This window comes from Cuculus canorus, chromosome 3 (assembly GCF_017976375.1).
Source record: "Cuculus canorus isolate bCucCan1 chromosome 3, bCucCan1.pri, whole genome shotgun sequence".
NCBI lineage: Eukaryota > Metazoa > Chordata > Aves > Cuculiformes > Cuculidae > Cuculus > Cuculus canorus.
The window spans coordinates 8,387,501-8,410,839 of NC_071403.1; the positions used below are offsets into that span (position 1 = coordinate 8,387,501).

General features: G+C 38.6%; 1 protein-coding gene across 1 annotated transcript in view; it reads left to right on the forward strand.

The window, feature by feature from the left end:
• The window catches only part of AGPAT5 (1-acylglycerol-3-phosphate O-acyltransferase 5), a 63,536-nt gene that overhangs the window by 28,824 nt on the left and 11,373 nt on the right, over positions 1 to 23,339 (forward strand). Inside the window, exons 5-6 of the mRNA XM_054062898.1 lie at positions 5,863 to 5,953; positions 15,652 to 15,813. Coding sequence (XP_053918873.1) covers positions 5,863 to 5,953; positions 15,652 to 15,813 — 253 coding nt within the window. The remainder of the gene's footprint in view (positions 1 to 5,862; positions 5,954 to 15,651; positions 15,814 to 23,339) is intronic.

A 23,339-nucleotide genomic window follows, 5' to 3' on the forward strand; every position in this document is an offset into this window, starting at 1 on the left:
AAATGATGTTCAGTGTTTCTGCAGTGCTATAAGTTGACTGGACAGGCTAGTGTGTGATTTTAGCCCAAACGGAATGTACCGGAAGGTTTAAGCTTAAAGCTTTTCTTTCAAAATGCACCAGCTGTGGATTCTTCTTTCCATGATGGAAAGGCAGCTGCTTTTCTGGAATCATCTTTCTTCTCTCTCCTCAATTTTGTGTGAATTGAAAGCCTATACTTAATCTATGTAAACTAATGCCTAATGAATTTGGGACCACGTAGGTACATTTGTTTTTTGATGAAATTTGGCTCTCTGGAGGTTCTGTGGTGTTGAGGAATGGGCACAGAACCTGGATTTGCTTTTTCTCATGTTCTCTCGGGTAGCAGTATAGAAGAGAAATAAGTGTAACTGCTGCAGAAATTCATTCTGCTTTATATCTCTTTCATTGAGACATATAGGGAGTGACACTAAGTTATACAAAACCAAAGCTGTCAAAAGCCTATTTACTGAGAAAAATGTTTGCAAAGCTGGGGTAAAAGATACTGTCTTCCCTCAAATGACAACTCAATGGTCTACACTTCCTATAATCCACTTTGTCTGAGAATCCAAATGTAGATACTGTAAATGCTCTTTAACCTACAATTACTGCTGGGAGAAGAACATGATAACCTGTGTCCTCACTGCATCATTCATGAGGAAACTTTGCAGTTCTACGACTTAGCGTGACATTCGCGAGCCACCGTGAAGCTTTTAAAATGAAGACATTTTAAACAGTAAAGCAAGTACACCCTGAACTCATCAGCTTCATGCAAAAATAATTGATTTACTGCTCTGGAATTTTTATTAAAATTTATGCACTGAATGCTCCAGCTCAGGGTGGGCTTTCCCTCAGTTTGGTGAGCAGCTGTTGTTGTTTAGTCACTCTGCGTGTGCGTGGTGGAGTTCTTTCTTTAATGTAGTGTTAGAGAAAAGCTTGCCTTTCAGCTGCTAAGGAAAGAATTATATGCCAATAGAGAGGAGATGGACGGGAATCTGTGTTAAGGGTCACTTTGTTATTTACAGTTTCTCTCCACATACAATTTAAACAAAAGAATCCAAATGATTAATGTTCAGTCTGTCTGGAGCCATCCCTGTTCCTATTAAGAAACTGAAGACGTGTAGGAAGGCGAAACCAGAATTCTGTTCTCTTTAGCGTAGCAGACCTTTACTGTTTTACTATAGTCCTTTTTTTTGCTTATGGAAACTGAATTGTAGGTGGAACATGAACAAGAAAAATAAGGCTGCTTCGTAGCCTCTTACGTTCACAGCTGAACCAGATTAGAGATCTGGTGTGCCTCGTCTTGTGGAAGGACAGCGCACTGCAGGATGCCTCTTGCACACCTTGTCTTATAACTTCTACCCACCTGCTTGCCTTAAACAGCCCCTTTTCCTGTCTTGCTGCCCACAGTTGGTCCACCCTTCTTCCCAGATGCGGCACAGCAATATCAGATATGCATAAAACTCTGATGCTAGACCCACATGCTGTTGCACCTGTGTTCTCTTAGCGGAGGTCTTGAAATAATAAGCTTTCTTATTTCCCTCTGGAAATTATTTTGCTTCTCAAACTGCCATTGAAATATACAGTCAAATAGTTCATTATTAGGTCTTTTGTTGGCAAAACTCAGTGGAAACTATGTGATTTTATTTAAAATTACATAAAATCTAGCTGATTGTTAACAAATTGGAATCTTATGTCTTGGTGTGAGAGCAGAGACTGCCACATGGTTTGAAGGACGCTTTTGTGTTAATGTTTTAGTGTAAGCCGTAACAAGATAAACACATTTCTCAGTGTAATGATATATCCAGCCAGCATTTGATATACTCAATCTGGCTGTTTTATAGAGAAAGTTAACTCTTCTAAATGGCAAATCATTCCATTTGATAACTGAAAATGTAACTTATGCTTCTTTTTATCATGTATCAAGAGTAGGAGAGCTGCATTCTGAGATGTGAGATTCGACTCAGTACAGCCAACATTTAACTGGTTACTATATATTTTGGTTTTATTATTCCTTCAGTGACAGAATAAATCTTTGTGATGTGAGGCAGTGCCAATCAAACAATAAAAATCTGGAGCGGACAGACAGATTAATACAACTGCTATAAGGCTCAATGTAATTATTGTGTCAGATAGTTACTAATTTGCAAAGTTGTGACAATTTCTTTGTAAATTCTGCATGTCCTTGCCTATTTTCCTCACATCACCTTTTGTGTTTTGCTCCAGTTATACCAGATATGTTTTCTCATACCATATGTTTTTCCATTTATCGAGACGAGTGTTGATGTTTCTTATTCAGTTCACCAGAAGCATATCTTTTAGGCAGTAGTCTAAATGGGTTCAGATACGAATCTGTCTAGTTGTCAGGATGCAATAATGAAAATAATAGTAAGTCTAAGCAAACGCGTTGTTTAATATGATTTTGAACTTTGAACTTTTCCCTTGTCACCCACCTGGGAACAGCACAGTAAATGCAAGAGGTCTTTATCTGGTAGTTACCACTTCTTGATGCCATATGTTCTTTTACAGAGCGGCAGATACTCTCGCCAGCCCTCCAAACAACCTTGGTTGTTGGTCAGGTTTTCTCTTTATCGCCTCTTCTCGCTGTGTGTTTATGGTATCTGGTCTGGCTTTGTTCCACACTCCAGGGACTCCTGTTGCTTCATGCCCATTTCCCCTGATCCACCCACACCAGCTCCTTTTCTGCTCTTCTGATTTATCTCTCAGATTTCCTTGGCTGCCCTACTCCCTCCTCTGTCAGCACAGCCCATCTTGGTGCCACTGCTGTTTCCTTTTGCCTGGGACATCTTGACAACACTGGGGAAATTAATAGAGTTGCTAGTCAGGTAAAAACAGTTATCATCATCTGTTCATTTCATTTGTGGATTGTGGTAAGTCCGTTGGCATTACGCTGAGGACTCTGTGGGTAGCCCCTGTCTCTTCTGGTTGTCTGGCTCCAACAAGAATCAGTAGGGTTCTACTAAATGAATCCTGATCCACTCCTTGAAGCTTTCAAATTGATGAGAGATAGTCAATGTGGTGACACCCACCCTTTACACAGAAATGGACATGGAAGTATCGTGTGTCTGAACAGAGGGACCTCTTCTGCTTGGGCTAAAATTGATATAACAATGAATTGGGGACTGTGCTAAGGCAAAATTTTCTGTGTCATTTAGAACATAAGCACTGTATTTTGCAGTCACTGATAAAGTGCATAACTTTAACGTAGCTAATTGCCCTAAATGAAAAATTCTGTATAAAAAATTGACTTAGCTGCAGCTAATGTTTCTAGGCAATTAAAATGCTCCTACAACTCAACAGTTCTTAATCCAAGTTCAGGGAAGCTTAATTAGTTATTAAAATCTTAGAGATTTGTAGTTCTAATTATCTTTGGGAATACTGCTTAAGGATTTAGCTTCTGCTCCCCACGGTGCAAGAAGGGAAAAGCCGGTCATACAGGTAGATTTGGTAGACTGAGTTGCACCAACAGAATATCTTTGTCTTCTGCAGGTCTGTACATGACTCTAAGTAGGACGTCTATATGCTGAATTTAAAGCAAAGGCCACTTCTCTGTCTTGTTGGAATGCTTTCAATTCAGAGATACTCAGATTCTAGTCAACAAACCTGTTCAGCTGCTTGTGTTTTAGAGGTTTAGAAGGATAATTAAAATACAGTTTCAGCCCCTGCTTTGTGTTACACTCGTAGGACTGGAGTAAGTAGATACTATTCTGTTGTGTAATCAGCTTTCAGTGGCTGATGATCTGATTTGAAGACTGATAATGTTGTTGCATGTTTTTAAGTGCTGAGCTCCCCACCAAGAATGGTGTTCCTATCCTGTGTGCTTCACTTTCTTTGCACTGTCAATTAGTAACTCTTACAGCCACAGTATTACCATTTCGAGCTGAGCCTTCAATCTTTAATGGACAGGGAATTAACCTCATCTTGGAAGTACCATTTTAAGGATCCGAATTATATGATTTGAATAGAAACACTTTTATAGATAAATAAATATGTGCCTCTGGTTTTGAATCTTATGCCTTTCCCAGCCAACTCTGAAAAATTTTACTTAGTCACTTGAATATCTCAACAATGCACTTCATAGATTAAGTATATACATGACTGGGAGAAGTGTGGACTGCGGCTGGATCTAATGATTCCTGTACTCGTCCCTATGCTTATGCTACTGTTATGTTATAAAAAAGTAAGCACCTTGTCTCTTAAACTCATTTTCTTTTTTTCTTTCCCCTCCAAATCTGTTTACTTTTGCATTTCTGCTGGTCCTTGAACGTTCTTGGACTTCACCTGCCTCTGCAGTCTGCCAGTTCTTCCCAAACACACCTTGAAAATTAATTCCTTTTCTCTATCTCTCTTTACTCCACTCTGATGACACTGGTTTGGGCCATTCTTAATATTTGTTTTCTTCTTTTTCCCCTGCCAGACTCTGGGCTATGTACTCAGTTCTTCTCTTTCTTGATCTCCTGCTGGCTTCACTGGTTGGCACACTTCCTAGATTTCTTCCCTCCTCTGCATTTTAGCACATCTTTCAACTTTCCTCACTGTGGGTTGATTCTGGAGAGTTCACATGCTGGGTCCTGTCTTTTTGCATTCAGCCCTTTTTTCTCGCTGTTTTGCATTCATTAGTGCAGATACCAATGCACTCTGATGTTCTGTGGGCCAAAAGCACAAAGTTATATTCCTGTATGTCTCTTTCTGAGTTTTTTATTTAACTTTGCGCCTTTTCGTGATCTGCACTCCCACTTGTCCATGTCTTCCTATACTCACTGATAATCTTCCTTGGACTGCTTTGTAAACCCGCTATCTCTTTTTCTTTCGAATACTCCCCGAGTCTCATTTCTGCAAAGATAACAAATTAAGTAGTTAGTCTGGGCACAGAGGCATGAATCTTCTGTGAATGTGTCATGTTCAACTCCACAGTAGTTACCATCTGTGGCTATAGCGTTTTCTTCTGCATATGAGCCCCGAGTATGGAGGTTTCACTGCATAAGTGATGCATTTCATCAACTACAGAAGAGACACTGAAAAAAAGGAAGAGAGATGGAAACCTCTGTTATATTTCACAAGCAAATGGAAAATTCCTAAAATTTGACTATCTGAGTGGATAATTTTATGCTCAGATATGCAGATACTTGGGCAACCTTTACTTGTGTAACAATTTGGGAACCCATAGAGAGTTGCTGCTGAATAGGCAAGCGAACTAACTTACTTTGGAAATTTAACTTTGCAGACATGCATGCTTAAAAGAATGTGACTTTAAAGTTCAAATTGTGCTAAAGTGTGAGCTTAAGTTAATAATATATTTCATATCTAATACCGTGAGTTGCTTAAGGCACATAAGTTAGCTGATCTATCATCATTGCATTTAGCAGTATTTCTGATTAAATATTTCAGTATAAGGAAAGACTGCATGCAAGATCAGTAGTAAAGAAAAAAATATAATTTAGGCCGTCTGTGGTATATTTTACTGTCTTTTCAAAATCTCCTCATATCGCACTGAACAAAATCAATATTCTTGTTGATATGAGCTGCTCCTCACTTGCTCGCTTTTGTTGACTTGTGCTATCTCCCTTCCTAACTCACATGGACAACTTTCATTGGTGGACATTCAAATAAAATTATTTTGAACCCTGAACAGGGGTTCTTAGAGCTAAGAAATTTTAGCTCAAATATTCTGATTTTTCTTTGTATCCTTATGGTAATCAATGGTGTGAACTAAATACTAATAGGGACCTGTCAGGTGATGATAATTTCTGTAAAAGGCTTACATTCATTATAAGCTTATATTCGTTATAAGAACTTGCCTGTTTTGTTTCTTTTTAATCCCACAGATGTATTTAGTGATTTTTCCAGAGGGGACTCGTTACAATCCAGAAATACCAAAAGTCATTGCAGATAGTCAATCATTTGCTGAAAAGGAAGGTAAGCAAAAAAAATTTTGAACTCATTCCTTTACTATGATGTTAACATGTGTTATATAAAAAATTATTATATAATGTGAAGGTGATCTCACCTTAACTGGATGATTGAGCCTTACCTGATGCATACTTACAGGTTAGAAGAGCATAAGCCACTGTTTCTTTTACCACAGAGTAAGATGGCAGTAGCTTATATACAGGCTTTTCATGCTTTTTGCATTGTGCAAGAGTATTAATTCTCAAGAAAGCTCTCTAGTTTCTGTCTAGATCTGTGTATTTATGGACATTTATTTTCTTGCTCCTTCAGGGATATAAGAATTATCTATGTCGGATCAGGGCACTGTTCTAAGTTGACATTGCAGCTCCAATTACAGTTGTTACTCAATATAAAGAATATTTTGCATAGATGTTGTTATGCCTTAAAAGAAAAAGTCTTCCATCACTCCATTTTTAATTACTGATAGTACCACCATGACTTTTTTGGTTTTGTTCCTCTCTCTACTTTCCAGTCTCACCCTTCCTTGGCTGAATTTTATTCTATAGTCACTTTGATTGTTGGCATCATCTCTATAACCACAGATGGAATTACTTCGTCTTTGGGAAGGCTTGCAAAAAATCTTAACGGTCCCAGGTTTTTTCATTTTTTTTTCTCACATCATATGCACAACACACGTAAACTTTTAAGTCCAACAGTTCAGTGAACATGTTTCCTGGTTTTGTTTTTTCCTGTTGACCAAAAGTGAAATAATTCACCCTGAAGGTAAACAAAGAATAACAAATAGGTCTGGTAAATTAATTTCTGTGACACGCTGAAATGAATTCACAAGTCTGTGAATCAGCCTGTTGATATCATCAAGCTATTAAGTATTGTTAACTCTTGTCCAAAAGGATATATGCTTTTCTTCTCCTCCATGGGAAGAATGGAATTTGCGTGTATGAGCAGGGGAGCTTAAGTCATAATGTATTTATTCGTCGCTTCAGTTTCCTGTTGGAAGTGAAAGTTGCATGTTTCCTTTGGGTTGGTGGTTCTTTGAGAGTTCAGAGAGGGGTTTTGACCTTTTTTTTTCCCCCCTTTCCACCTTTTTCAGGGTAAAGAAAAGGCTTTTGTTGTCATTATTATTATTTTAACAAATTTCTTAATATATCTCTACGGTCTGCAAAGCAGCAGAACAGGTTTTGTGCTTTCAGAGCACCAGTTCATTCCTTCAGGTGTCTTCTTATCCAGTATTGGTCTGCTTTTATTTTGTAAGGCTTACTCCTTTTAAAAACTCTCAAACCAAATATTTATTAAACAGGAAGTATCCCCATTTCTAGTGCAGAATCCTCTAGATCTGCTTTTCCCCACTGATAAATTCTTCTGTTGGTCCTAGGATGAGTTCAACAAAAAGAAATGTATAAAAAAAAAGGCTTAATTGGCCTGAAGCTGCGCCAGGGGAGGTTCAGGCTGGACATCAGGGAAAAATTTTTCACGGAAAGGGTCATCGGGCACTGGAACAGACTGCCCAGGGAGGTGGTTGAGTCGCCTTCCCTGGAGGTGTTTAAGGGACGGGTGGATGAAGTGCTTAGGGACATGGTTTAAGGGAGTGTTAGGAATGGTTGGACTCGATGATCCGGTGGGTCCTTTCCAACCTGGTGATTCTATGACTCTATGACTCTATGACATGCAAAGGAATATTTTTACTTTGCTGGTTTCAACTATTATATCTTTCCTCATTTATATGAATGTATGAATAAATCTTATCTGTCTATGAATAGGATGGAAGGGTATCAAACAACAAAAGCATTCAAACATGGTGGAGGTTGCCCTTGAAAGAGATGCGACTTCTTTAAATACCGATAATAATCGATGTTACAGTTTGTTCTGCCGTAGGACTTCGGTTGTACACAAAATCTTGACTCCTAGCAAGAGCCGATGTTTTTTGTCTTTCTGAAACACGGGCAATTCAAACACAAAGAGCAGATCCGATAGATCGGGATATGCATAAGTTGAGACTGAAGGCTATAACGCACAGAAAAACTTCTAAGGAAGCCGTAGGACCGTGTACTTTCTTGCTAGTTTTAGAAAGAAATAAAGGATATTATACAGTAAAAAATAAATCCATGGCCTGTTCTTTCAAACTTGTTATGAACTACCTTGGCAAGTTCAAGTTGAATGCACTGCCAGGTTTTTGTTTTTTTAAAGCCAAAGAATGCCAAAAACATCTAGAGGTAAAACTGATAAAATTAGAGCATTAATATTCATTGTTTTCATGTTGGAGACTGATACATGCCTATCAGCCTTCAGCACTGATAGATTTGGCACAGCAAAACTCTGCTCTAATTAATTTGAGCTCTATTGTAAGTTCTGTCTACAATTGTATCCAATGAGAAATAAAAAGTTGCTTACTTCCAGGAATACTGGTTTTATGGCAGTGAACTGAGAAAGTTGTCAGCGTAATGCTAGTACCCTCAGAAACTGAAGATTACACATTCTACATGTTTTACAAGTGGCAGAAAATTCCAATCAGGTCGGATTCTTACCCAGGATAGAATGGGAAGCATTTTAATCTCCGAATACGGTTTGATTGCATTGAGGAAGGAAAAATGCACTTCTTGAAGTTTAAAAGAAGGAACAAAAATTACCTCTCTAAAACTTGCTTGTTTGGTTATTTCTGGTAGGATTAATGCAGGAGTTATTCATAGGATGAGTTAAAATCTGAGAAGTTGAGAAAATTAATCTGGTATTTATCTTTCTTGTCCAAAATAGCAATAATTGCTGGGATTTCACAGCCACAGCAAACTGCATGAGCAATGTTGCCAGAATATCAGGTGACGACGTGTCAGGTTTTCATATTTCTGTCAGAGGAAAACAAACCCCCCCACTTCCAAGAAGATGAGAATGCAAGCCATATGGCTGGGTTTGAACCTGATACACCTGGTTGTCCTTTCCTGATGGAAAGTAGGTGGCTGTTCATGATGATTCCAGCAACTTCTACCAGCAGTCTCTCTTTCTCCATGTTTTGGTGTGGTTGGTGTCTGGTAAGATTCTCATAATCAAATCAAATATTTCTCCCTCTGCTCTCTGAAAGATCTAAGGATGGGACAGCATGTCTTTTACCCCTTGTCCCCTGAGCTTTTGCCTTCCATGTTTCAATATTTAAGTATATAGTCAGTAATCTTAGCTTAGACTCCACTTTACTTTTCCACTATATGGGAGCAATCAGCTAACGTGACTCATGGAATCATAGAATGGCTTAAGTTGGAAAGGACCTTGAAGGTCATCTAATTCCAACCTCTCACTAGATCAGGCTGCTCAAGGTCCCATCCAGCCCGACCTTGGACGCTTGCAAGGAGGGGGCAGCCACTACTTTCTTGGGCAACCTGTGCCAATGCCTCACCACCCTCAGCATGAAGAATTTCCTCATGTCTAGTCTAAATCTTCACTTCTCCCATTTATAGCCGTTCCTCCTCATCCTATCACTCCATGCCTTTGTAAACAGTCCCTCCCCAGCTTTCTTGTAGCCCGCTTCAGGTACTGGAAGGTCACTATAAGATCTCCTCTGAGCCTTCTCTTCTCCAGGCTAAACAACCCCAACTCTCTCAGGTTGTCCTCTCATGGAAGGTGCTCCAGCCCTTGGATCATCTTTGTAGCCTTCTTCAAAATCTGTGATTACCCTCTTCAAAATCTGATTTCAGTCATGCTGTTGATTTACCTACTGATGACCTCTTTTAGGCTCCAGTCTGTGTTTTTAGGCATCTTAAAGGTGCAGTAATTCTTCCACACTAGTCAGTGGGCTTGAGTTGCTGAGTCCAGGGAATTGAAATATGTGGGTGGCACTCATATTTTGGTAGGGATTTAACTCTAATCTTGTCATAATGTTAGAGGTGGTAATCTTTAATTTATGTATTTGATTCCAGCTGTAACTCTTCAAAGGCTGGGTCTTTGAACTGGACTATACCACAAAATTACTATAAACCCCATAAAATATAAGGTTATTATTTTTTGTACCAGCTTCTGGTATAAAGTTTGTTCCATTTATATGTACCCAATATACGAGGTCTGACATGAAAAAAAATGAGACTGTGCCTGTAGCTCTTTTTATTTTACAGCTTAAGAAAATCAACTACCATCACCTTCAAAATAGTTCCCTACTGAGTTGACACACAGCTGCATACAGTGCTGCCGCGTTCAGAGCAATTCTGTAGATCATTTACTGAAAGGCTGAGGAGAATCTCCGTTGTTTGTGCTTTCACATCATCTTCCAACAAAAAAAATGGATTCCTTTGATCACCAACTCCATCTTTGGGAACTCTTCATCCTCTGTCAGTAATTGAAAAATTTCTGCTGCAGATTTCTTCAGTTTCACAAGAAACTAGGTGTTAACTTGCTGTTCACTTTTGCACAGCGACATTTCTGGCTGAGGGTAAGAAAGCATTAATTTGAACATATGTCCACTCGTACTGAGTGAAGCGAGCGAGTTGAGCCTTGTCTCACTGTGACAAGTTAGAGCATGTTCTGTAACCATCTCTGTCTCTCCCTTCCCACTCTCAGTTCCCAAGTTATAGAGTCAGTCTTGGGGTTTTTTTTTTTGCGTCAGATGTCATATATGTTTATAGATTTCTGATAATTTTCTACTAGTTAGATCTCTAGAATGTTCCAAATGACCACAAATTTCTTAGGTTTAGTCAAATAAGAATTTTATCCAATTGTTAAGAGATGGCATTTTAAATTTTTGAAAGTAAATAGTAATAATCCAAAGCACTCCTAATGTTACTGACTCTGAAAAGTCAGAGAAAGGGGTAAGAAACTTGTTAAATCTAACTTGGCTTGCTTGTGGTGAATGAAGACAAAACAGTCTTCCCCAGTGAAAGGCATTTATGGAATTTTGTAGTAATGTTTGATATCTAACGAAGGTCATTTAATCAAACAAACACTTCAGGTATTCATTTATTATCTGCCTTGTTTTTATGCAGAAAAGTTGCAAATGTAAATGTTTTTTAATGCTAAGCTTATCTTGACTAGTATCATGCTTTCTGCTAAGATATTTGTACGTGCCGGATATGCTTATCTGAAAATTGCTTTTACAGGTCACGTAAAAAAGAGGTATTTCAACTGAGCTAATCGAAAATGTTTCCCTTCTAGATCTTGGCATTGGTTTCAGATTGTATTTTAAAGCAATCTGAAGTATTTAATATCTATAAATGTTATTTGTCTCTAAAGAAAATAGCTTTTGGTGATATTTTTTCCACACGTTTCATGTAAGCAAGTTTGATGTAAAAGTGAACAATGGGATGTGGAGAAAGGAGAGCATAATTTTGAAAAAGAGCAGGATATTAGCCTTGAGTAGTATTGGAGGAATGTACCATCGGGATGAAGAAGGGATTTCCGTTGTTGAAAGTCATCCTTAGAAAATTAAGTTTAGAAAATCAAGAAGCTAAACTGTATTTCTGTAGAAACCCACCACGAAACAAAGTGTATCAAAGTGTGTTGTTTTGCTGTGGGATGGTCATACTCTTCTTGGGGGGATAACTTGCATTTCTTGTACTTCAGTTCATGGTAACAGAAGACACTTTTCACAGGGGTATGCAATTTTTTTTAATGCTGTTATCAGCTGAGACCTATTTATGTGAGTCAGTGGAATACTAGCATACAAGGGGATGAGCTCTCCCACCATATGTCATTTTGTAAGTCTGACTCTGGTTTCTAGTAGGTAGTGTTCCAGAAGGCTGGTAGGAACTCAATGTTGGGTGAGTACTTGGGACACCCTACAGCTTTCCAAGCTCACATATGAAAATAGAAAAATAAGAATCTAATTTGTATTGAAATCAATTTATTGTTTTTCACCCTGCTTTCAGTTTTTGTATTGCTGCCAAGTAACATGATTTTATAGGGGAGGGAAGAACCCTCAAGCTACTTGGGACATCCACTTTCAGTGAGAACGTAACTCTTTTTGATGAAATGTGGTAATGCTAATGTAAGATATTCTCAATGTAGAGCTGGTTTTCTATTGTTTTCATTTAGAAATGTGTGTGCGCATCAGGAATATAAATATGACTAATGGGTTCCAAGACTGAAAATGTAGATGGCCTTCCTGCACTGATCAGCTCTGTGAGTTTTTGGGCTGGATGAAGGGAAGAGGAAGGGAGATCTTCTCCATAGAGTATTGCTTAGCTATTATATGTGTAACTTGACCTTGAGAGGTTAGATAAATGATGTTTTGGTGTGTTTTGTTCTTTCGTGTTTAGATGAAAAGTTCAGTTCTATAGACTTTCATTATTTGAGCCTTTGGACTTCCTAAACTTAGTTTACTTCCTTCAGTTTTCCTGCAGACTTTCTGAAGTAGTTCTGTTTTTTATTATAGTCTAGTAAACAGATGATATTTGAAGGGCCAAAGTCCTCCATATTTCTTCAGATTTTCACATAATTTTCATATTTTTTATGTCTTTTTATAATCTAAAAGTTAGCTGACATAGAAGAGCAGAGCTACAGCATTTTAAGGTAAAGTTGTGCATTATTAGACATCTAGTTCATTTTCTTTGGCGTTTAAAATAAAATCTCATGACCTCAAATACTTTGACAGAGTCTCCTAACTTAGTATTGCACAACATTAAAAACAGTTTCAGCACAGTGTGTTTTGTGAATTGGATGCGGGCCCCTTGCCAAGGTAACTTTACTGTAACTACTTGGGTTTAAATTCTGTTATGTTGATTTTAGCAAAGATCATGAAGCAGTTACAAGAATGTGTGGTTAATGTTTTTATAAAATAGATACTTTAAAAGTATGTGCTCCGCTGCTGTTGTTGCTGCCGGTTTGTCATGCACTGGAGTGTTTCTGAGTAGCAGATAATGGACTTGATTGATTTTAATTAGGTGCATACTCATTTTTTACTTAAACCTTCGAGAGTTCACTGGTATCACGTGGAGTTAAGAAGGGCCTATTCTACCTACGGCTGTACTTCACAGATTGTCACTGCCTGTCTTCATCGCCAAAACTGGTCATGGATTCAGAAAACTCGCCACCAAATAGTCTTAGGTGCAGAAATGAACTTGTCTGGAGGATTCGGTCCTCACTGAAGCCTGTTTTCCCTTTTTCTTCCCCACAGTAATAGTTTGGGGAAGGAGAAGGTGAGTTGGGCAGGAAAGATGGTGTTTTTAGAATATGTTTGGGAATTTGTATCAACAAGAGTTGCATTGAGTGGATTGTCCACACTAATATCATTGCTGACACAACACTAGAATATTCAGTGCTTCATTTACAGAGTAAACATTTGGAAACATAACATAATGAGCTGTTTGATGTAACAGTTCACAAGCTAAGAAAACACTACCACCGTGCTATGCTTCAAAATATTTACATGATCCATATGACATTTTGCATAGGCAGTTACAGCTATTACCGGTGAAGCTTAGAACAATGACTTCAGAAGGAGTGCCAGAAAATAACCTTTTATCTCTGTGTTGAGACAAGGAGATTCTTAGCCAATATGAAGAAATCAAGATAATGACTTATACTGAAATTTTGAACTTTAGGATTGTTAGAACATTTAGAAACTAGCACTGTCTTACAGTGTTCGGTAGATATTTTCATAATCTTAAATCAAAGTGTGCTTTACCCAAAAAGCAACAGAAGTTCAGTACAAAATCAGGACATGATATAGTATCATTTAATTGATTTTGCAATAAGAAAGTGATCAAAAGCAATTCCACAATACCTTGGGTTAGAGAAATTTCTTCTTCATCTGTCAGCAGCAGTGGGTGGTTCTTTAGATATGGACTGAAGAGTAAGCCAATGAAAAATAAGGCTAGAAAAGAATAATTGTAATTTTATTCTGATCTTTCTGTTTAAGAAAGACACACATTTTATAGCAAAATAGTGAAAAATTTTGCATAATATGCTTTTTTCATGGAAGCACTTTCAAGTAAGCATGGAAGAGCTGTGTTCAGATCATAAGAATGTTCAGGGTTTTTTGGTTTTGATTTTTTTAGAATCATAGAATAATTTGGGTTGGAAGGGACCTTAACGATCATCTAGTTCCAATCATAGAATCATTGAATCATAGAATCATTGAATCATTGACACATATAATCATAGAATCGTTGAATCATAAGAGTCATAGAATGGTTTGGGTGGGAAGGGACCTTCAAGATCATCCAGTTCCAACCCCCCTGCCATGGACAGGGACACCTCCCACTGGCTCAGGCTGCCCAAGGCCCATCCAACCTGGCCTTGAACACCTCCAGGGATGGTGCATCCACAGCTTCCCTGGGCAATCTGTGCCAGTGCCTCATCACTCTCATGGTGAAGAAATTCTTCCTAATGTCCAGTCTAAATCTGCCCCTCTCCAGTTTATACCCATTGCCCCTCGTCCCATCCCCACAAGCCTTTATTAATAGCCCCTCTCGAGCTTTCCTGTAGCCCCTTCAGGTACTGGAAGGTCACTATAAGTTCTTCTCTGAGCCTTCTCTTCTCTCAGCCTGTCCTCATAGGGAAGGTGCTCCAGCCCTCTGATCATCTTTGTAGCCTCCTCTGGACCCATTCCAACAGCTCCATCTCCTTCTTACCTTGAGGATTCCAGAACTGGACACAGTATTCCAGATGAGGTCTCACAAGAGAGGAATAGAGAGTCAGAATCACTTCCCTCGCCCTGCAGGCCACGCTTTTTGCTTGTTTTTATTTTGAAAGTCATTATTTATTAAAATTCTGGAAATAGAATAAGGTTTATATTTTTGAGCCCAGTGTATTTGTATGTTCTTAACTGTGCTCTACATGGAAGTGGTCAGCTGGAGCAAACATGAAGATTAAATACTTTATTAGGACTTGCAGAGTGCTGTTAAACCTGGTGTTGTGGTGTCCTTGACATACCAATCTCTGTGTCTTGGCCCGGATAGTTAAGGACAACCACATCTGTAACTATGGATTTGATTTTCGACGGAAAACAGAGGGGGTTTCCGCATTGTTCTCAGTGCCGTATTTTCCCTTCCCTGCTTAGTTTTCTGTTGGGATGGTGAGTTCTGTGAGCTGATGGAAGTCGGGGAGGCACTACAGTGCAAATTAGCAGCAGGAACAAGCACACAGGAAAAAAGCAGTAAGGGAAACAACTGCAAGGATAAAGTGGCATGTCCCGTTTTCTGTAGCAACAAGTCATTGCAGTGAGCTGAAGTTGTCTTGAATCTTAACTGCTTTTCCCTGTGCTTCCCCAAAGTGAAGACTCTCAGAGTTGGTTTGTCCTTTGGAAATAAAATGCCAGATAAGCATTAGACATGCTTAAAATTATCCGTGCTTGTGCCTTGCCTGTTTCAAATCTGGTTTTGATACAGGATTTCAGGAGATGATGTCCTGTGCGTTAAGTATTTCTGAGTTAATTTGCTCTATTTTTTTACCTCAGTTGGACAAATGTAAACAGTAGAGAGAAGTGCTATTTCATCACTTATGAGCCACATTAAAACCATCACTGCTTCTAGAGCAGGAACTGTAAAAAGGACTCTTGTTGAACAGCGTTTTTGACATTAATACCCTGTAGGATTTCTGTTTATCTTTTACATGTACTCAGTAGAGCATATGCTGTGTGCACACGAGCACTTCTGTCTCAGCTGAGAAATGAGATTAAAAAATAAACGTTTTGAGATCTTGAGTGAGGGTACTGAAGTTCCTTGGCACCATGTTCTGTTTGTGATTATACCATAGTTTACTTTCAAACGCTGTGTTTTTCTTTTCCACTCTAGGTCTCGCTATATTAAAACACGTGCTAACGCCACGCGTGAAGGCAACTCACGTAGCCATTGACACAATGAAAGACTATCTGGATGCGGTTTATGATGTGACTGTGGCTTATGAAGGTACTGTGGACCACAAAGGGCAAAGAAAACTGGCACCATCTATGACAGGTGAGTTGATATGAATTAGATGTGCTACAGCCATATACTTATTAATATACACAACCAACTTCAGGTGCTTTGTAGTGCTCTGAAGACCATCTCCACAGTGCTTTGGACATCTTACCACACCTTGGAAGGGCATTGTTCATCAGTGACTAGGCTTTACAGTAGTTAGGTGTGGTCCAACCCTCAGTCCAACAGTCCAACCCTCTCTTTCCGTATTCCATGCAGAGAATATTTCTGTAGTCGAAGTCTATATACAAGTGCTCTTTGGAGATAAAATGAACTTGGGGCCATAGGCAGCTGGTGCTGTTAACCTTTATGTTTCTTCTATCACTGCGATTTGGCATCATCATAAATTCTCCCTCTTTTCGTCTGCCATGCTACGTATGTGAACATGCGATGTAATTGCTGAAATATATTTATTTTAAAGAGAAAATGTATACTAATAGAATTTCACTTGTGATTTTTCAAATTGCTACCCATACCCAGTAAATTTACAAACACTTATAAGCATTTTACGCAAGCTTTACTTACTGTAGTACTTTAAGCCACCTACAACACCTTAAGAGAATGAAGTAAATCTGTTGCAAGTTCCTGGAGTAATCTAACAAAAAAAACAAAAGTCCTGAAGTTTCTTTTGGGGAAAACTCAGGGACAGAGAGCTTCAGGGTTTGCTGGTTTTTGATTGTTCTTGGTGGTAGATTTCTTTTTTTATAAGTAACTCATTTAAGTTCGCTGTCAGTGGAGGGCCGGGTGTTTTCTTTCTTTCCAATTGCAATTGATGTGTTACTCAGCCATGTCTGTGTACGACTGTCACTTGTTAGTTGGCTACAACTGGTACTTTTGAGTCTTTTGCACTAATGGACGCCAAGGGGAGAAAAAAGCCACAGAGCTGTTCATACTTTAGGGCAGGGGATCAGTGTTGGCTGAGGGACCTGCAGGGACCTTCTTTGCTAACTCCCTGCTCTTTGGCTATCCCAGCATCACGGTGGCACTGGGACTTGTTCCTTCTGTTGCTATCAATAGTTGGTAGCATGGCAGTTTCCATGCCACTTCATGATCAGATGTAACTCTTTGAGGTGGTGGGAATTCACATGAGATCCTTCCAGGTGGTAGTTGCTTAGAAGTTGGGCAATTGTCTATTTTTACATTTTCACCTTATTTAAAGTTCTGGATAGGTGAGCAACAAAACTAATAACACCACGTATTAACACTTGTGTTGTTCTGTAAGGTCTTAGGGTTATTTTATTTTATGTGCTTTTTGTTCCAAATGAGGAGGTTGTGTGGCTAAATATCAAAAGTATTTTTTATAATTTAACATTTTTTATTTAGAATTTTCTTCTGAACATGATTTTACACGTTTTTATTATTTGAAGTTTGGATTTTTTTAGAAATACCTATGTTAGTTAGTACTGTTATCTGTGTTAAATACCTTTATGGCCTCCCTTGAACACTGGCAGCCTCTCTCTTGTTCTGTCACCCAGCCATTTTCAAGATGCAAATAGGATTGTGTCTCCTTCCCTGCAGCATATCTTATTTCGTGACTTAATTATTAGGCTTTTACAACCGTTCTCATGCTAGACTTCTCACTGCCCGATGGTTAATTAAACTATTAAAATGTCATTACCTAATGATAAAATGAAAAATGTTCAAATTCCTTATAAGACCTCTTCACCTATTGAACCTTCTAGTTTGCATGAAGCATGATATAATTATGGAAATTTCCCTCTTGGCTCTTTCTTGTGTCCGGTGTCAAGTGGTAATCAGATGGTTTGGGGTGGCCGCTCCACATCCAGCCTTTTGGAGACTCCACAGCAGACAGTCCAGGCGTAACTTTCAGCCACCCTTACTGTTAGGGCTGGGGAAATTACTGTCTCAGCCTTTGGTAAAAATAAAGGCAGTATCACAGAGTGAAATGCAGCCAACCAGTTGTTACCCATTACAGAGCAGATAAATGAATTATCCATCCGGGGCATTCCATTCTATTGTGGCAGTCACATGTATTCTGTGTAATATAAATTATGTAGATTAAGGGCGCTTTATAAATTACAGTGTGGAACATAGTTGTCATTCTTTTAGGCCCTCCAGACACAAAGTGGAAGAAAAACAATTTGTGTTCTAAGAGGTCAGGATCATTTCACCATTTGCTATGTGGAAGTCCAAGAATTGGTCTGTTCTGGAATATAATGTAACAAGAATTGAATTACACTTTGTTATGCATTTGAGATTTTTTAGCACTATTGCTGTTTTACGGTACTGAAATGAGTTCTAAAATGTCGTTTCCTTGTGCATTTTATATGAACGTTTCACGTTTCTGTCACTGCTGAATGAGAATTTTGTTTTTCATTCTCATCAGAATAAAATGGCAGAGCAATCCTGGTAGTTTTTAAAAGATAAGGTTGACATGTCCTTTTCAATCTAGCAACTCTGACTGGAATTTATTGCATGGAAAACAAACTTCTGATAAACACAACTTTACTTGAGGACTGTATTTCCCATCGTATGACATTTCCCATGTGAATGAAATCTGAATTCCACACAGATATAGTGTGCTTCTTGAAATGCATTTTACTTTCATTTCCATAAATCTCAGAAGAGTCTATGCCACTTCTGGAAAAACCCATACGTACCCAGGGATATGCTCAGCTTTTGGCTGTGTCTCCAGTAATAAACAGAGCAGGATAAAAGGAACATTTTAGTAGTTCTACCACACTTTATTCTGAGAAATTGTGTTAGTGAACTGTAAATGGGAAAATATTCTGTAAATGGGAAAAAATAATTACATTTTAAATTTTGTACTACAGAACTGAGAGTACAAATAGCCTTTTTTAGCAAAATTGTAATTTTTTTTTTTCAGTTCAGCAGGCTTAAATATCATAATGTTGACTTGCTCGAGGGGATTAAAACAAAACCTGGTATACTAGCAACTGGAAAACAGATTCACTATCCTTTCTGGATTAGTGGTGTGAGAAGAACAGTGAATGCCAGGCACACCTGATAACATGGTACCTTTTTAGGGCAGGCAAATTATTATAGTATATCTTTCCAAATGTGTTGAACTTTTTTTGTCACTATTTATGCATTTTAATGTTTTGTTGGCACTTTCCAGCTGAGAATTCTTTGGGTTTGGTTAGTTTTAGACAGGGACTAAGACTAGATTAGCTTTAGACAGGGATGTTGCTTTCCGCTGTTGCTTCACATCCAGTTGTGACCAATGGATGCAATTGTTTTCCTATCGTTTATTCTTTATTCATTCCTTTTCGTGACAACAGGTTTGGATCTTGGTACATTTTCAGTGGAAGCTTGTCCTGTACATGGCACCCTTTCCAAAGAATAGTGATTTCCCATAGATTTCTCCACTCTCGCTGCTGGAGATGGATTGCTCAGATCATTAATGACAGAACGTGATGGTCCTGCTTGTGGAGGACCATGCTGCTAGATAGTATTTATTTGTTGGTCATTAGAATAAGATGCAAACAATCATATGGGCACTGTGGCACAGCTGAAGCACATCTTAGGTACTGAATTCTGGAAGAACTATTTAGAAAGGAAAAGGAGAGGGGAAAACTCTTGTGCTGAATTTGTTGACATTGTCTTACCATGCTGTTGTTAAGTAAAACGTAGAAATCAGCTTGAACCTCATTTTTCCCCATCTGAACCTCATTTTTCCCCATCTGAATGAGTGCCCTAAGTGTTCCCATTCAGCTTTGCCTGGTGTTGAGGGGCAGATCTTGTGGGACGTGGAAACTGTTGCCATTCCCGCACCTGAAAGAGCGTTACGTACACATCTACGTCTTTACTATTCTGCCTTAAGCCTTTAACATAACCAGATGGTATTGATGTGGCCATTGTAGATGAAAGTGTGTGAAACAGCAGCGTGTGACAATGATAAACGCTGAATAAAAATAGCGAGTGTCTGTAGGCTCTGTCCTAAAGAAGTCAGAGGAATTCCTGAGAATTATTGACTCTGCTGTATATCAATTCCAGAACAAACACTTTGGAAGCGTATGTATGTGTGCATTTCTGAAAATCAGTACATCACTTTGATCAGTATAATTTAAGGCGGTCACATTGGCCTATCTTCCCTGGGGGAAATTACACTTCTCCAAATGTTTGTACTTTTGTTAAGACCCAGTTAGACAGTGAAGTACAGTACAACAGAAAAGAAACTGAAGCAATAGAAGCCAGTTTTTGTCTGGGCTGTGGCCCAAATTTGATCACATCCATTGTTTTTCAAGGTCCAAAGACTGATACCAAGCACATGGTTACAGATATGTTGAAAGAATTAAACTGATTTAATAAACTGACTAGCAGTAACAGGAATGTAAAACAGCCCAGAGTCAGATTTGTAGTGATGAAATGACTAATAATTTGTTCAAATCTCCACCAGCTCTCTTCTAAGTGCATGAAAGGCTATGGAAAAGTAAATGGCAGTTATTTTAGAGCAATCAAAGAAAGGATGTAGATGAAAACTGAGGTTGGACATCAGCATCAGTGAAATTTGCATTAAGTGTGGGATGGCTTTTTAGCATGTATAGTGAATCTCACATCAAGAACTTGTCATTCTTCATCTGCTCAAGCAAATTTAAGTAACTACCTTTCATATTCAAAATGTAAATTTTCCACGGAAATATTGGGAGGAATTTTGATAACAACAGTAGTTATTTTGATAACAACATAGTTCTAGTGACCTGTCATCATACATTTTTCCTTTAAAGGAAAACCCTCCATTTATTTTCTGTGAAGTATTAAAATACAACTTTTTTAATAACATGATTTCACAGGTACCACAAAGTAAGTAAACTGTTATTCAGTTTTAAACTGGATGCATTTTTACTTGTCACCCGTAAGACTAGATCTGTCATTTTAGAGCCCATGTAATTTCCTATTAAAAGTAGTTTGGGTAACATGAAAGCTTACCTGTTGATTTGTGAATGACTTACTTGAAAGGGCACTTTGAACACAGATCTGCACATGTGCATCAATATTCTACAGATAAGGATACTCTGGGTAAACAGAAAGTATTTTCGTACTGTAACAATTAAACATGGTACTTCTGCTCGAAAATAATGAGATGTCACTAAAGAGCAGCATCAGTTTATGGGAACGTATGCAGGCCTTGCAAAAATGAAGGTGGTCTGAGCACGAGTAGCACCTCTGTTTTTTTACCTGTCTCGAAAGAAGGACATAAAGATGGTTCTATTTGGAGTCCTTATAGCCCACTTTCTTGTCTCCACCAAGAACCAAACTTAGATGCCTAAGGAGGAGTATAAGAATAAGGCAAGCATAAATAACTCTCCCTGTTCCCAAATCCTGAACATCTGTGGGCACTGTGACTGTGTTAATAACACCACCTCAATGGGGGTAAAAAGTCCTTCCAGCATCCCCTCCATTCCAGAGTGTGTGTTCCTCTGATTGTAAACTAGGACCTTGTGTATCTCAGTTAATCTGAAGCGGCTTCTATTGAAGTTAGGTGTATGTAGCGTCGCTTCGGGAATATATGATCAGAAAGCACAGAGTCATCAGAAAATCTCTGCTCCACAAGAACAATTTTGAAAGTATTTACACTGGAGATTCATGGCATTACCCTGGGCCTCATGCGCATGTGAGAGGAAGCATTCAGCTCCCCAGGCAGCGTTTATGTACGACAGTTCGAGGAACTCCTGATCTTTATGCAAAAGTGTATCTAAACCCTGAGGATAGCAAAAACAACTTTAATTTCTTCACTCTGTCAGGTTTGGCCAGAAATGTGTTGCTGCTTTGAGAACTTGTGTTTATTTTTACTTTTTTTTTTGTGCATCAGAGTCCTTTTCTTCTACTCTGTTTGTGGTACTGTTCTCTGTTTATCAAAACAGACTTGCTGAAGGAAAGGCAAAAACATCAATACTAGCAGTACTGGCATAGTTCCTAACAGATCCTGTTTATTTGCTAGAGAGAGCATTGTTTTGAACCGGTCCAATCCCTGTATCTTTTCTTGCTTTTTGTTTTTTTCTTAATTGCATAGTTCAACTTTTTTTTCCGCTTTTGAAACTTTAAATATGTTCCCAGGAAGACGCACGTATCCTAAATGTGCTCCTTTTCAGTTATCAGCAGCGGGAGACCTTTTAGATGCAATCCATAGACCTAACCTGATCCAGGTTCTGTTGCTGGCAGCCTGTTGATCAAAACTGTTATGCTTTTGTAGGAAACCTCCTGCTAACTTGGCCAACGTACAATATTCACAAATTGTTACAGGGCAGTACAAAGGCCAGAATGCATCTGTTAGAATAATGGATTAAAGCCAGTCAAAGACTGTTTCAGTGAACTATAATGTACAAGTACTATGAGTCTTCATCAAATACTATCTTATTTCAGCAAGACAACTTTCAGTGACACTCTGCTGCTCTCCGGTGCCTATACTAGCATGGAAAATTGTATGTACCATTTTCTAATAACTTTAAACAATTCTTTAGAACTGAACATCTTAAGAAAGGTATAGAAATGTCATTATTTACCCTTTAGTTTGCAGGACTGGTTGAGCTGCAGTTCTTAACCTGCCACCTTCAAGTATTTGTTTTATTTTAATCTGTCATATCCTTCCCTCTACTTCCTTTCTCCCAACTGTGAATTTGGTCTTTTTAATCTCTCCTTCTTTGTAATGCAGGTGCTCTTTCTCCCTTAAATGTTTTAGTTGGCCTTTTTCTTGGCCTTCTCTGAGTGCACTGCATTGTCCTTCAGATACAGAGACCAGAACTGCATACACTATTTAAAATGTGAATTTACAGTTTTTATATATATATCTGCAAAGTGACTCACTTGGCCGTGTTCTTAGTCTTCTTGCTGATGCTGCCCAATATTTTTTGAGGCACAATTGAGAGGATGGTTTCAGAGAAGGGTCAGCAATTCCCGAATTGTAACAAATTCCAAGTTAAGCATCACGTAATCAGGGTTTCAGTTAGCTTTTTTACCCATGTTTGTTTATGTTGAAGGTCGCCTGCCACGTTTTCGCCCTGTTTGCTCAGCTTTGAGGTCCTTTTGGACTTCAGCCAGCATTTGACTACCCCAAAAAACTTAAGAACTTCTGAAAAAGATATGAAAAACTGGAGGGTTCACTGCTCCCATCTTCAGCTCATGAGTCATGACACAGAATAAAACCAGTCCTAGCACTGATCCCTGGAGGATCCCAATTGCTGGGTCTTTTCCATCCTGAAAAGTGACCATTAAGTCCTTCCATTTGTTTTCTCTCTTTTAAGCAGCTTTTAGTCTATAAAACATCATTTCCTCTAATCCCACGGCAGCTTAATTTCTTTAATAGCCTTCACTGGGGAACCTTGTCAAAGGTTTTATGAAAATTTAAATATGTCATGTCCAGTGAATCCCCTTTTATCTGCCTGCTCCTGGACACTGTTATAGAAACCCAGCAAATTGGTGAGACAGGATTTCTCTTTACAGAATCCATGCCAACTCTTTTCCAACAGGCTGTGATTATCTCTGTGCTTAGTGACCTTATTATAGACCTTGCTGTCTTACCCGGGGATGTAAGACTCTTTGGT